The sequence below is a fragment of the Homarus americanus genome, unplaced genomic scaffold, assembly GCF_018991925.1.
Source record: "Homarus americanus isolate GMGI-L3 unplaced genomic scaffold, GMGI_Hamer_2.0 scaffold41267, whole genome shotgun sequence".
NCBI classification, from domain to species: Eukaryota; Metazoa; Arthropoda; class Malacostraca; order Decapoda; family Nephropidae; genus Homarus; species Homarus americanus.
In genome coordinates this window covers 172,155-189,033 of record NW_024728663.1, presented here as the reverse complement: position 1 = coordinate 189,033, position 16,879 = coordinate 172,155, and the positions used below count along the sequence as shown (strand labels likewise).

Sequence of the window (16,879 nt, the reverse complement as noted above, 5' to 3'; positions counted from 1 at the left end):
TGGGAATGATCATCGGTGATTCATAATAATTTTTTTTTATGATTTTAACCTCTCCTTATGGCGAATATTTCTTTAATTAATTATTCTAACCTTTATTCTATTCCTTCTTATAGTAAATTAGATACTGTAAGCATCACGACCACGACCATGATTATAACAACCACGGTGGGTGATGTTACGGGAGTACTGTCCTGTGTTAACCACGGTAGGTGATGTTACGGGAGTACTGCCCAGTGTTAACCAGGTGGGTGATGTTACGGGAGTACTGCCCAGTGTTAACCAGGCGGGTGATGTTACGGGAGTACTGTCCAGTGTTAACCAGGTGGGTGATGTTATGGGAGTACTGCCCAGTGTTAACCAGGTGGGTGATGTTACGGGAGTACTGTCCAGTGTTAACCAGGCGGGTGATGTTACGGGAGTACTGTCCAGTGTTAACCAGGTGGGTGGTGTTACGGGAGTACTGCCCAGTGTTAACCAGGCGGGTGATGTTACGGGAATACTGTCCAGTGTTAACCAGGTGGGTGATGTTACGGGAGTACTGTCCAGTGTTAACCAGGTGGGTGATGTTACGGAGTATTGTCCAGTGTTAACCAGGTGGGTGGTGTTGGGGAGTACTGCCCAGTGTTAACCAGGCGGGTGATGTTAATACTGTCCACTTGTCCAGTGTTAACCAGGTGGGTGATGTTGCAGGTTAACCAGGCGGGTGATGTTGCTGTCCAGTGTTAACCAGGTGGGTGATGTTGGGAATACAGTGTTAACCAGGCGGGTGATGTTGCGGGTACTGTCAGTGTTAACCAGGCGGGTGATGTTGCACCAGTGTTAACCAGGCGGGTGATGTTACGGGAGTACTGTCAGTGTTAACCAGGCGGGTGATGTTGCGGAGTACTGTCAGTGTTAACCAGGTGGGTGATGTTGTACTGCCCAGTGTTAACCAGGCGGGTGATGTCGAAATGATGTTACCTGTCCAGTGTTAACCAGGTGGGTGATGTTGCAGGAGTACTGTCCAGTGTTAACCAGGTGGGTGATGTTACTGTCCAGTGATGTTACACTGTCAGTGTGGGTGGGTGATGTTACCTGTCTGTTATATGTTACGAGTGTCCAGTGTTAATGATGTTGCAGGGGTACTGTCCAGTGTTAACCAGGCGGGTGATGTTGGGAGTACTGTCCAGTGTTAACCAGGTGGGTGATGTTGCATACTGTCAGTGTTAACCAGGCGGGTGATGTTACCTGTCCAGTGTTAACCAGGTGGGTGATGTTGCCTGTCCAGTGTTAACCAGGCGGGTGATGTTACGGGAGTACGTCCAGAGTACTGTCAACCAGGCGGGTGATGTTACGGGAGTACTGTCAGTGTTAACCAGGCGGGTGATGTTACGGAGGTCAGTGTTAACCAGGTGGGTGATGTTACGGGTACTGCCCAGTGTTAACCAGGCGGGTGATGTTACGAGTACTGTCAGTGTTAACCAGGCGAGTGATGTTGGGGAGTACTGTCCAGTGTTAACCAGGTGGGTGATGTTGCCTGTCCAGTGTTAACCAGGTGGGTGATGTTATGGGAGTACAGTGTTAACCAGGCGAGTGATGTTACAGTACTGTCCAGTGTTAACCAGGTGGGTGATGTTACGGTAGTACTGTCAGTGTTAACCAGGTGGTGATGTTGAGAGTACCCAGTGTTAACCAGGCGGGTGATGTTACGGGAGTACTGCCCAGTGTTAACCAGGCGGGTGATGTTACGGGAGTACTGTCCAGTGTTAACCAGGTGGGTGATGTTACGGGAGTACTGTCCAGTGTTAACCAGGTGGGTGATGTTACGGGAGTACTGCCCAGTGTTAACCAGGCGAGTGATGTTACGGGAGTACTGTCCAGTGTTAACCAGGTGGGTGATGTTACGGGAGTACTGCCCAGTGTTAACCAGGCGAGTGATGTTACGGGAGTACTGTCCAGTGTTAACAAGACAAGGTGTGATAATTAGTGAATTATTCCGGGATGAAGTAAAGGGTGGACGTGGACGAGGACTCGGGTGAACATAATAACAATAATTATAGCAACTGCCAAAGGGTCTAGGTACATGTAACCTGATCATTAATATCATAACAGCGAGCGTAGATCCTGGCTACAGCCCGCGTGTAGTGAGTAGTATTGTATCTCCTGAATCTTGCACCAAACAGCGCTCCCTCCCTCCACGACACTTAAGGGAGACGCCCCAAGACGTTCCCACGGCCTCAGAACGACGATAAATTACACGCAAATTTCCGTCAAGGGATACGACCTCCGACAAATGGCTGACCCATGACTGGCAGGTAACAGGAGTTTAATCAATCAGAAGCTACTTTAAGATAGAGAGAAAACGGAATCAATAGGCAATAGTAGGAAATGAATTTACAAGTTCAGCGAGGTGTTTTAACCCTTTGACTTTTGTGCTATAATATCTCAGGTTTCTTTACTTCCTGCTAAAATCACTTTACACAATATAGTTAAACTTATTTTGCTACTTTGGCAGCTTTAACAGAAAATTTTTGTTACGTAATTTACCTAAATTAAATTCAGCCAAAAGTGTAGAGAAAAAATTCCTCCCTTCCATTTCCAACTTCCATAATTCTTCTCCCTTTTTATACTTAAAGTTGTCACATTATTGTTTATTTACTACCTTAAGTTTAGGAAAGTTGACGTAACTCTATAGTAACTGACACACAGAGCATCAGCAGGAGACGAGGGGGGTTGATAGAAAGAACTGCATACGATAACTATTCTTCGTACATTATAGATTTAGTCATGTACCTAACTAACTTGAACTAAGAAACAAATAATAACGTTCCAAAATAACAATGAGATTCTACTTTTATTAGATACTTTTACTTTTAACCAATTAAGAAAAATATTAAGGTCGATGATATTTTCCAAGACATTCTCGACCTTAATATTGTCTGGTGCTAAGTGAAAAGTGAACACATGGCTGCTTAATTCTCGGTGTAAATTTAATGTTTTTTGTGTTATTTTCGTATGTTACCTTTAATCACATCTTTCTTTACGAGTCCTATACACCTTAAAGACACTAAAGATTACCCCAACCCCCCAAAATAGGAATCCAGATATTCTGAGGAGGCCCCAGGTGGGAGGCTTCAATGCCATAGGCAATCAAGGAGAAAAGGTCAACACACTTAGGTAAATTAGCCGTAGCTTTGAATGTCCTCAGTTCAGACTCGCCAGCTATGATGAGGAGTAGTGACTGTCCGTCTCCTTCCCTCCTTCCTCACTCGGGTAGATTACTGCGCCACCCATTCCGTTTACTGTGAATGGTTTTGAATGGGGGAAGACCATTACCATTTTCCCTTAATGGTCTTCAAGGAAACTATATACACTGTTGTCGTTCTGTTCGTAATCACCCGCTTAATAATACTCTAAATGGATTGTGTTGTCTGTGTATAAGTATTTTTACTATATATTTGTCGGAATTCTGTATGAGCTGTAGAATTGTCAGGGGGGATCTGTCATATTCCTCAGTTTATCGAGTAACATTACACCTGTACGGCTGTATTATCTCCACACTGTAGTCTTCTGGGTCACCTACAGTGTTGTCGTCAAATGGGTTTCATACAATTGTGTATACTTAGTATTATTTTCTCATACGTTTGTCTGTAATATATTTAATCTTTTATTGTTGTCCACCTGGATATTCACTCCCTTGGTTATTCTTGGTTGTCCGACTCTTCTGACCTGAGTGATAGATGTTTTTCGCTAGTGAGGGTTTTATTTTTTAAAGGATTCTTAGAACACCCGATGACTAATTATTTTCATTCTTGTCTTTAAATATAAATACAATGTCTTTTAATTTACTCTCTTTAAGTCACAAATAAACCTCCTATCACATGCAAAGTGTAAGTATAAATTTCTTCTAAGTATTTTTTTGTATTTAAGGGAATCTTTTACCTAAATAACTTCTTTCCCAATAATAACTGGTGTTTGTATATATATATATATATATATATATATATATATATATATATATATATATATATATATATATATATATATATATATATATATATATATATATATATATATATATATATATCCTACAAAATAGTTTAAGTTACTCCAGTAATTGTGTGATGATCGCGTACGTTTTCTGTAATATACTTATAATATTGTGAATACAGTGGTGTGCTGTATCAGGAGGAGATAGTTTTCCTCTGTAAACAGTTTGCTAATGTATTTGGGTTTTTGTTTTGAGGAAAGTATTCTCTCTCTCTCTCTCTCTCTCTCTCTCTCTTTATATAACTCGTCTCGACCTCTCCACCTAATCGCCGCTTCCTCTAACAAAGGTAAGACGTGTTCACAGTTATTACTTATCGGTCACCTACTAATTTCCAGACACAGGTAAGTAAACATATCTGGCCTCTGATTTTCGCAAGGTCTCATGTTGTGTTTATCTCATAAGTGGAGTTGAGTGAACTTACCTCATAGACTTAAGGTAATATATAACGTTCTAAATGGTACTAAACTGATACTTTATATGTGAAAGGGATAAAGTCTACCTGTGGTAAGGGGTAACAGTCATATATGGTAAGGTGTAACTTCCTTCTATACCGGGGGTTAACTTTTACATGCTGTAGGGGTAACTGATATGGATGAGTTAACCCCCTTCTATCACTTCACCTCTCCTCTCTCTTCCCTGACAACCAAAGTGGTCACGGCCATAACCTTCTCTCAGTTACAGATAACCTTTTTGTTTTGACTTACTCTCTGGCTCTCAGTCGCCCCTTTCTATCTCACCTACCTCCTCACCTTTCCTCCCGTGACATCCTTTCCTCTTCCCATTGTTCAGCTTCCTTGTTCCTAGCCCACTTTAGAGCCTCCTTATTCCATCAACATCCATGGGTTACTTTCTACTGTTTGTACATCACTCTTGGTCCCTTTACAACCACCTATGGGATCCTTCATATACTCTGCACTGCCTCTTTTGCCTCTTCGCCAAGTGAGCTCCTTTCTCCCTCACCATCTGATACTGGCAGGTGCTTCTTCCACTTGTCTAACTTCCCAGTCACCTGATCAACACATATCCTCAAAATTACCTTTCCTTTTAGACCTGTGGTGTGTCAACAATCCCCATCTCTGTACGGCGTCTGGTACCTCTTCCTAGCTCTGTAACTGCATCTGGATCCCTTTCCTAGCACTGCACAGCGTCTGGGACCCATTCTCAGCTCTGGATCCCGTTCCTGTCTCTGTGCAAACTCTTGAGTAAGGGATCATCTATGCTACCATATTGTCTGGAGCTGGTAAAAGCCCTGATGTACCCCTGCAGGGTTCAGCGACCCCTACTGTATGATCGGCATCGTGCCGGAGGTCCAAGGGGCGGCGGTGGTGCCGTCGTCAGCTGGGGGGGCCTCGGGCTCCGGCAACAGTGGGTCGAGGTGCTCCAGTCGTCAGAGCAGCGTCGACAGCGAGAGCACGACCGTCCCCGGCTGCGATTCACCACTACTCTCCTCCCCCGTCCGGATCATGTCGAGCACCATAGGTGACTTGTGCGTCCCCCTACCCCACCACCCAATGCAATCACCCCCTCCCCCCTCCCTTAACACGACATCCCTCTAAAGTTTATTGCACTGGATCCGCGTGACGTTTTTACTGCACTCTGCATCTGTCTCCGCCACTCGTTCCCTCTCAATGCAATTCCCCTGAAATTCCCCCATGGTTTATGCACACTGGATCCGCGTGAAATCTTGTTGCACTCTGCCTCCGCTCGCTCGCTCATCTTAATAAGGCGTCTTGGCGGGCGGCCTTCTAGCACTCACCCCCTCCCCCCTTCCTCAAGATTAAAGTCCCCGTCTCTGCATTTTTAATGAATCTATAAATAAACGTAAGTGAAAAACCCACTGACGGGAATTTGTTTACTCTTTACACAATGTTTTGGTGTTACTGTTGAGTAAGCGAGGTTGGGTTATGTTTTATTAATCTATGTCGACACGTGAACGAGCTGGATGTTTCCCTATATAAACTGATACCATTTGTTGATATACGTGAACAGATTCTAGAATGTTTTATTAATCAACCGATACCCTTTGTCGACACACATAAACAAGTTGGGTAATGTGGGTTTTTGTATCAGCTGGTACCCGTTGTTGACACTTGTGACCAAGTTGAGGAATATTTTTATTATTCAGCTGACAATATTTGTCTAGACACACACACACACACACACACACACAGGTGTCCAAGGTGGGGAATGTTTTTCTCTGGCAGCTGTTACCTTTTGTCGACACACATGATCACCCAGCCTCACCGACAGGTTGCCAACAAGATCTCATGCAAATGTTAAACTTTGGCTCGACCTAGAAAAGTATAACCCCGAATTACTAAAGTTCGCCTACTGTCCACGACGGCAGGTGTGGTTAATAGGATGTTGGTTCGCTCAAGTAAGACTTAGTTAAAACTTGGCCAGCGTTCATCAGAAGTACAGACCCTCCCTCGCTGTGTGTGTGTCGCGCACTGGACTTTCTTGGCTAAATATTTGTGTCACAGTCAAGTTATAAATATCTGGCTTATATAAGTCTTAGAAAATGAGAAGCCTTATAAGAGACATTTATATTTTGTATAATAGATCAGTGATTACCGGAGAATATCGGTCATTTAAATTGATAATCAGTTTCCTCCTTAGATTACGTGTTTAAATGCCCTAGTGATTGAGGCAGATAAATCTTTATTAACAGTCACATTTACTCAGCCACCCGAGTAATAGTTTTGTTTGTTTTCAAGTAAAGCTTAACTTATGTCTATTATGATATCTAATATTTCTTTTCTGAACTAGAGTAAGTCTGTTTGCTGGAGGCAACACCCAGATGTTAAACCTTTCCCTGTGACATAAGTATCTCCGTTGGTACTGTTGACGGCATAAAATAAAATAAACGATACTTTCTGTGTTTTCCGTAGATCAAGTAGTTTTCGTACACATTTTGCCCATTATTTTAACTGGCTAATAATAAACATTTCACTTTCTAAAACATTTTTTTAATTCTCTGTCTACACGTAGTTAAGTCGGCATGTTCTCACTGCACCATGTACAACTCTCACTTCATGGTTAAATTCTAAATTAGTAGAGATTTTTCAGCCAATAAATTTTTTGTCAATTTTATATCTAACATAAATAGTTTAGTATTTTTATCTAATGTAAGATTTTTTCTGATGAACTTTGTAAATTGATTTTTTGTTCTACTGTATTATAATAATAATTTGATCAAGTGATGTTATCTAATACATAAATATAATTTCCTTGATATGAAATTTATATGTTATGATATTTTGTATAAGAAAGTGTATCTTGGATCATTATGTACCTAGCATAACTTTCATATACTTTAACATTTAATTTTAACTATTGTGAAAAAATATATATATTGAAATTTACTCCAATGTCGGATTTTTAATGCCACTTTTCCATTTTTCGCCATTATAAATATTCCATGTTTTTTGACCATTACAAAATTTTACTTATTTCTAAATGGCCAATACACTACACACGTTATTGTTGCCTTATAGACGTTTTAAACATGATACGTTTTTTGCGAAAATGTTTCGAGCAGCTGTGGATATTACAGTGAAAAATGGTTGAGATGTTTCGAACCATCAAACCTCATCTCGAATCATATAATGTTCCGAACAGATAGAGAAAAGTTTCGAATCCCTTATCAATTTCGTCTGTAGATGGCCTTAATGTTAACTCTGATCGAATTGGAGGCAAGGGTAGGTTAGGCTCGGTCGAATTGGGTAAAGTTAGGTTTCGTTGAATTAGGTCAGGTCAGGTCAGGTCAGGTCAGGATTTTTATGGTATTAGATTAGGTTCGATTAGGGTAGGTAAAGCTAGGATACCTTAGGCTTAGTTGAGTTAAGTTAAACTAGATTGGATTAGTTTAGGTTCGGTCAAGTTTCATAGAATTAAGTTGGACTGGTTAGTATTAGTTCAAGTTAAGCCAAGTTGGGTTACTTTAAGTTATGTTTCACTGAATTAAGTTAGATTAGTTAAATTAGGCCATTTTCGGGTGATATTGACTAATTCGGGTTTTATTGGCATTAAGTGAGGTTAGTTCACTTACTGTACGTGAAATTTAATTAACATTAGGTTAACTTAGTTTATTAGTTTAAATTTGATTAGATTAAGAGGGAAAAGGTAGTGGTCTCTCTCTCTCTCTCTCTCTCTCTCTCTCTTTTCGGTCACCTTTAAGCCTCACTCAGCTAACCTTACTTAATAAGACCATCTGATTTAACACTTCCTAAAGTTGACGGAACATCGGAAATGAAGCGACTTGTTATTTTCCCCGTGTTTTTATTTCGCGAAATCAATACGGCAGAGAGAGAGAGAGAGGGGGGGGGATGGAGAGAGAGAGAGGCATTCACTTGCCTTCTTAATCTAATCAATCTAAACTGAGAGAGAGAGAGATAGTAGGGGATATGACAGCTAGAGACAGAGACGGAAATGTGGAGAGACAGTGGGCAAGAGAGATATAGAGGAACATAGAGAACTTCGAGCAAGAGAGACAAAGAGAAAAAGACATAGAGAGATAGTGAGATATTCAGAAGGAGGAGGTGATAAGGACGAGAGACTATAAAGAAGAGAGACGGAGAGAGAGGAAAAGGCAGATAGATAAAAAACTGAGATGGTGAGAAAAATTGAAAGGTAGGGAAGGGGAAAGAAATTGAGAGAGAGAGAGACTGGAAACTGGAAAATTGAGAGAGAGACTGTGTGTGGTAAAAGAGACAGAGAGACAGTGATTATATTATTTAGAATTAGAGATCGATAGATAAAGAGAGAGAGAGAGAGAGAGAGAGAGACTGGAAACTGGAAAATTGAGAGAGAGAGTGACTAGAAACTGGAAAATTGAGAGAGAGATAGAGAGAGAGAGAGAGAGAGAGAGAGAGAGAGAGAGAGAGAGATAATTCTCCACCTCACTAAGCTAGCTCACATGCGTCACGGTATAAGGGAGGCTCTCAGTCAGGCAACACAACAATCAACAAATACAAAAATAAATAAAAACCTTAAATTTCTGTAGTAAGGTTGGCCAAGGGTTTACACCTGGCTGGGATAAACACGTCCCTCACTTGCGGTAAATATACATCAGTTATGTCAGGGAAGACTATGGAGCAGCTGGAGATTAGTCGCCTTAGTTTTATTTCACCTGATGATTAAACACCCTAACGCTACCTGGGGGGATGTTAGGTTAGGTTAGGTTAGGTTAGCATGAGGTTGTTCAATAATTAGGTGAAATAGTTAGGGTGCTTAATCTTCAGTTGTTCAGCCAATATTGGTCCCTAAAATATAAGTTTTGTAAACATGACGACCACCACACCTCTGACGTCACTTAATATATATATATATATATATATATATATATATATATATATATATATATATATATATATATATATATATATATATATATATATATATATATATATATATATATATATATATATATATATATATATATATATATATATGCTAATAACCACAAAGAAAGAAGAAAACACGAAGGTCCCAAGCGCTTTCGTGTAATTCACATCTTCAGGGGTGAGTACAGACTAAAGAGAAATACAAACCAAGGTGTATATATACAGAGGAGGGTGAGACCAGGTCCACAATGGTCAGGTATTAGGTAATGACCCTACTAATCTTTAAATAGCACACAACGGTTGGTGGTCAGGTCAGATGGTAAGGTGACCCGACCTTCTCACCTGGTTACAAATCTTCTTAATTACAAAATTGTCCAGTTTGTACATGCCATTACTCAAATTCATGTTGACTGCTTCGGTATGTTTAATAAGACTAGATTCTATGATGTTCCTACTGTCAATTGAATTACAAGGTAATATTGAGGAGGCATTATCCCAGTCAATGCAATGCTTGTTATCCCTCAAATGAACAAACAGAGCATTGGATTCCTGGCCTGTCCTAACACTGTATTTGTGTTGTTTAATTCTAGTTGCAAGATCTTTACCTGTCTGGCCTAAGTAAAACATATTACATTCCTTGCAAGGAACTTTATAAATGCAACCAATTGTGTTGTTGGGGGAGTTCTTGATTAACATTTGTTTAACAGTGCACGAGTTTTTAAATGCCACATTGACGTTCCAGGTTTTTAGTTGTGAAGGAATGTGTGAGAAATTTTTGTGAAATGGTAATATTAAGATATTCTTATGGTCATGGGTGGGCTTGGGATCAGTTCTATAAAAAGTTTTCTTAGTAATGTTTAGGCATTTGTCTATGAAAGATCTAGGGTATTTAAGGTTTGAGCCAATATTATATATATATTTGTATTCCTCATCAATGAATTCCGGACTGCAAATTCTCAAAGCACGTAAAAACATTGTTGAAAATACTGACTGTTTGACTTTATTATGGTGGGCAGAATAATAATGAATGTATGAACACACATTAGTTGGTTTTCTATAAATACTGAACTTAAAAGTGTTACCTATTCTGTGTATCAGACAGTCTAGGAATGGCAATTTACAGTCTTGCTCTAATTCCACAGTGAATTTGATCGAGGGGGCTAAGTTGTTAAGTTGTGGCAGGAAAGCTTTTAGGTCCTCATTACATGGCCAGAGACATAATACATCATCAACATATCTAAACCAGACTGCTGAAGGTGGTAAAATATTACTTAATAGTTTCTTTTCAAAGAATTCCATATATAGGTTGCTTAATACAGGTGAGAGTGGATTACCCATTGCCATGCCAAATTTTTGAGCATAATATTCTTCATTTAATTCAAATTTGCAATCCTTAATACATAGTTTGATGAGTTCGATGAGGTCGTGAATTACACGAAAGCGCTTGGGAACTTCGTGTTTTCTTCTTTCCTTGTGGTTATCAGCATATACCTAGATCACGCGCACCTACAATGATTTACTTGCATAAATATAGATATATATATATATATATATATATATATATATATATATATATATATATATATATATATATATATATATATATATATATATATATATTAGAAGTAGTATCTGTGCAGATATGTCCTTGTTGCTCTCACTGATTTGCGCCAACAGGCATATAAAAGCCATGAAAATATATTTGATTTACGTTCAAATATTAGTCAGGCAACCTTCAAAAAAATACATAGTGAAGTATATAGAAAAAAAGAGTGTTTTGAATTTGGATAAAAAAGAGATTTTCACAGACACACACACACACACACACACACACACACACACACACACACACACACAAGGAAGGCACTTTAGTGAGTACAGTTCTATAGTCTGGTGTTGAGGTATAACAAGTATACTGCCGTCCTGATGACACCCACGACAACAACTCTCTACAGTGTCTCTTGTACTTTACTGACTGTAATAGCTTTCTTCTTTTCCTTCTTCTCGTATATTCTTTTGTATTTCCTTTGTATTTTTCTTCTTCGTCTTCTTCTTTCATGTTTTTTCTCTTAATTCCTTCTCTCATTTTTATTCATCCATCCATATTCTTATCCTCCGTCGTACATGAAGGTTAACCAAGGTATGTATACAGTACTTTCCGACCATCCGACAGTCCGTCCGTCCGTCTATCCATTCGTCCAGGAGATGTAAACACTATATCTCGACCATACAGGGAAACACTACAACCACACCTCGTACAATAACCGTGTCAGATCAGTTCAATAATTCGTATCTAGTGCCATTAAAATTAAGAATTACGCCTATTTGGGGGTTTTCCTTACCTCGAACGAGAAGATAATTAATAGTTTCCGCCATTTGCTACACTTCGGGGCACCTCTAGTCCACCCAGGTGTGAATGGGTGCCTAATTTTACGGTTAAGGTAATGTACTGTACCCTCACTGCTCCTGAGACCGACTTGAAGGGTGCCACTGTCCAGAGTTAGGACTTCGTTGTGGTGCGAGAGTTTGCCGATATGTTTGTGCCATGAGGTGTTACTTAGCGTAGTTTCTTGATATGTCGGTACGAATATAGTAAAGTATTCTTAGTATGCTATTCTGAATATTACAATAGTTGAGAACCCATTCCTAACGACCCATTCCAGATTAATGATTCCCCCAAAATCTCACATAAACACTACCACATTCACTGATATTCCCTATGTCAAGCTATTCCCATTACCAGATTCAAATTCCCAGTATAACATTCTCAATACCATTTTTTTATTAATCTATTCCTATTTTCAAATTCCCAGTACCATTAACTTATTCCCGGTAATATATTCTTAATAATACATTCCCAGTATCGATTCCAAGAAAAAAATTTATCTCCCGATTTTCGAAGATTTTATTGATAATTTTACAGTCATAGTTATCCAGTTTTCTTCACTTTTCATGTTCTTCATTTTAATCGGATTTCTGATTTTTGTATGTTGTGTTTTGTTCTCATACGTTACGATACTATACGTTGCGATACGTTATGATACGATACGATACGACACGATACGATATGATACGATACGTTACGATGAGATACATTACGATACGATACGATACGTTACGTTACGCTACGGTACGATATGTTACGTTACTATACGGTACGATACGATACGTTACGTTACGATACGATACGATACGATACGATACGATACGATACGATACGATACGTTACGGTACGATACGTTACGTTACTATACGGTACGATACGATACGTTACGATACGATAGGATATAATACCTTAAGTTAGCCATTTCGGATAAATAAAGTTAAGATATCAGAACATAATTATTTGGAAGATACTTAACTAATCCTTACTTAACCAATCCATACTTAACTAATCCATACTTAACCAATCCTTACATAACAAATCCTTACTTAGCTAATCCATACTTAACCAATCCTTACTTAACTAATCCTTACTTAACTAATCCATACTTAACCAATCCTTACTTAACTAATCCTTACATAACAAATCCTTACTTAACCAATCCTTATGTAACAAATCCTTACTTAACTAATCCATACTTAACCAATCCTTACTTAACTAATCCATACTTAACTAATCCTTACTTAACCAATCCTTACTTAACTAATCCTTACATAACAAATCCTTACTTAACCAATCCTTACATAACCAATCCCTACTTAACTAATCCATACTTAACTAATCCTTACGTAACCAATCCTTACATAACAAATCCTTACTTAACTAATCCATACTTAACCAATCCTTACTTAACCAATCCTTACTTAACCAATCCTTACTTAACCAATCCTTACTTAACTAATCCATACTTAACCAATCCTTATTTAACTAATCCTTACATAACAAATCCATACTTAACTAATCCATACTTAACCAATCCTTACTTAACCAATCCTTACTTAACTAATCCATACTTAACTAATCCTTACTTAACTAATCCTTACATAACAAATCCTTACTTAACTAATCCATACTAAACCAATCCTTACATAACAAATCCTTACTTAACCAATCCTTACTTAACTAATCCTTACTTAACCAATCCTTACTTAACCAATCCCTACTTAACCAATCCTTACTTAACCAATCCTTACTTAACTAATCCATACTAAACTAATCCTTACTTAACCAATCCTTACTTAACCAATCCTTACTTAACCAATCCTTACTTAACTAATCCATACTTAACCAATCCTTACATAACAAATCCTTACTTAACCAATCCTTACGTAACAAATCCTTACTTAACCAATCCTTACTTAACCAATCCTTACTAAACCAATCCTTACTTAACTAATCCATACTTAACCAATCCTTACTTAACCAATCCTTACTTAGCTAATCCTTACATAACAAATCCTTACTTAACCAATCCTTACTTAACTAATCCATACTTAACCAATCCTTATTTAACTAATCCTTACATAACAAATCCATACTTAACTAATCCTTACTTAACTAATCCTTACATAAGAAATCCTTACTTAACCAATCCTTACTTAACCAATCCTTACTTAACCAATCCTTACTTAACTAATCCTCACATAACAAATCCTTACTTAACCAATCCTTACTTAACTAATCCATACTTAACCAATCCCTACTTAACAAATCCTTACTTAACCAATCCTTACTTAACCAATCCTTACTTAACCAATCCTTACATAACAAATCCTTACTTAACCAATCCTTACTTAACCAATCCTTACTTAACCAATCCTTACTTAACCAATCCTTACTTAACCAATCCTTACTTAACCAATCCTTACTTAACCAATCCTTACTTAACCAATCCTTACTTAACCAATCCTTACTTAACTAATCCTTACATAACAAATCCTTACTTAACTAATCCATACTTAACCAATCCTTACTTAACCAATCCTTACTTAACTAATCCATACTTAACCAATCCTTACTTAACTAATCCATACTTAACCAATCCTTACCTAACCAATCCTTACTTAACTAAACCATACTTAACCAATCCTTACTTAACCAATCCTTACTTAACTAATCCATACTTAACCAATCCTTACTTATCTAATCCTTACATAACAAATCCATACTTAACCAATCCTTACTTAACCAAATCCTTACTTAACTAATCCATACTTAACCAATCCTTCTTAACTAAGCCTTACTTAATCAATCCTTACTTAACCAATCCTAATTTAAAATATGCAAACTTAATCGAACTAAGCGAAATTAACCTAACCTAACCCCTTACCTAGCTTAACTTAACCTAACTGACCTAACCTAACTAACCTAACCACACCTATTTAACCAAACCTAATTAACTAAACCAGACCCAACTAACCTAAACTAACCTAACCTAACTCACCTAACCTAATCTAACCCAACCTAATTAACGTAACCAAACCTAACTAACCAAACTAATCTAACCTACTGTATCCTAATTAACTTAACTAGCCTAACCTAATCTAACCAACCAAACCTAAATAACCTAACTTATCTGACCTAACTTAACTTTAACTAACCTAACCTAACCTAGTCTGACTCACTAACCTAACCTAACCTAACCTTACTTCAACAACCAGGAAGATAATATTTCGATGGCATAAGCTTAATAACATCGTACTCTTAATTACAATCTGCCAAAACAGTACTTTAAACGCCCTATTTTGAGCTCTGATTGTGTATACCTGTGTACCTGTGATGTGTACCTGTGATGTGTACCTGTGATGGTGATCCTTGAGGCATCCGGCGTCTCTACTAAGGAGTACGGATTGAATGGCTTTCAATTTCATAAAAGTTAGGAGGGCAATAAGGTTTCTCATTACATTAATTGAATATCCTTTCAATTTCAAGCTCATCTTTCACTTTTCGCTAGTTACTGGTGTGGATTCAGCAACAAGGGTAATAATCTCTGAAGTTTCATTGATTGAATTTTCCTTTCAATTTCAGCCTCAACTTTCCATTTCAAAAGTTACCGCCGGAGACGAGAACGCAGCAGCAGCTGGCGTTCCCCAAGGCGCATACATTGGTCCTTCAGTTATTATGTTCAATTTTTATTTCAAAAACTTCTTCAGAAAAATTGGATGTGGCTTCAGCAGACGTGTTCATAAGGTGTGGAGGCTTATTCGGATGTGCTCCTCGCTGACTCCTGCAGCAGGTGAACCAATAAGAAGAGTTCCTGGAGATGCTTCAGTAGGAGTGGAAGACGTTCTCTCAGGTTCATAGACTACTACAGTTGTGCTCCTCCCCGACTCCAGAAACAGGAGTGATCCCTTTCCCCTCCAAGGTCCATTATCTAATTCAGGTGTTGTCCTCGCAGGTTTCAGCGACCCCTACTGCATGCTGGGGATCCAGCCGGCCGTACAGACGGGGCTCCCAGGCTCCCCGAGGGACATGTACAGCTTGGCACAGGGTTCCCCGCCTCCCGACTCACCTAGAGCAAGACAAGTTAGCCTGGTGAGTATCCCCCCCCCCTCTCTCTCTCTCTCTCTCTCTCTCTCTCTCTCTCTCTCTCTCTCTCTCTCTCTCTCTCTCTCTCTCTCTCTCTCTCTCTCTCTCTCATGTATACGTTATTAGTACATATTCATGACCTTGGTAATGGGCTACAGAATAATGTAGATGATACTACTGAAGAATGATTGAATAATGCTCTTATTGAATAGTGTAGATTGTTTAGAAGTATAAATACAGAGTTAGATCTACAATACAGGCTACAGTAGTTCACGGGTGGCGAGTGTACCTTATTGGGGATGATTTAACCCAGTGAAGATAATGCTTTAACTCTCTTAGAATGATTGTTTACCAGGATGATGTTTTACTTCTCTGATTACGATGGTCAATGATAATAATAATAATAATAATAATAATAATAATAATAATAATAATAATAATAATAATAATAATAATAATAATAATAATTTAATTCATTCTCTTTCTTGACTGATGTACACACCAGGTCGTGTTAAAGTCAGGTTTTTCTTGTTTTAAATATTTTTAATTGGTACAGTTGTAGGATTTACCCATAAATAATGTAGACAGTAGGATTATGTCCAGTGTGTTGTTGTAATACTAGAGTGTACAGTAAAAGGAGGGACTTAGGTCAGTGTATCATTATTAAACTTAACTTAATTATTGTGAAAGTTGTTATATTATATTTTTTTTAGGATTATATGCACATGTGACGTGTGGGAGATTTGGGGGGATTTATGATCATAAAATGTTAATATAGGTCGTTCTTGATATATAACATTTGTTAATTAGGGGATTTAACAGGATTTATTCAAGAGTGTTGTCAACATATTACACTTTACTGAAAATTGAGTAGCCAGCGTAGCCTCATTAAGCTGTTATTTAAATGAATTAAAGTTAAAAAATACTTTTGCACATCTAGTGATTCAGTATATTCCGGTCCATTTAATTATAACAAATATATGTTCATTTATGAGTAACTGTAACTTGAAAAATATAAAACGTGAAATGATC

At 38.2% G+C, this 16,879-nt stretch overlaps 1 protein-coding gene across 1 annotated transcript in view; it reads left to right on the top strand.

The window, feature by feature from the left end:
- LOC121866175 (BAI1-associated protein 3-like) overlaps nucleotides 1-16,879 on the top strand; it is a 276,581-nt gene that overhangs the window by 145,423 nt on the left and 114,279 nt on the right. The window contains 1 exon segment of the mRNA XM_042365779.1: nucleotides 15,717-15,853. Within this exon segment, the coding sequence (XP_042221713.1) occupies nucleotides 15,717-15,853 (137 nt within the window).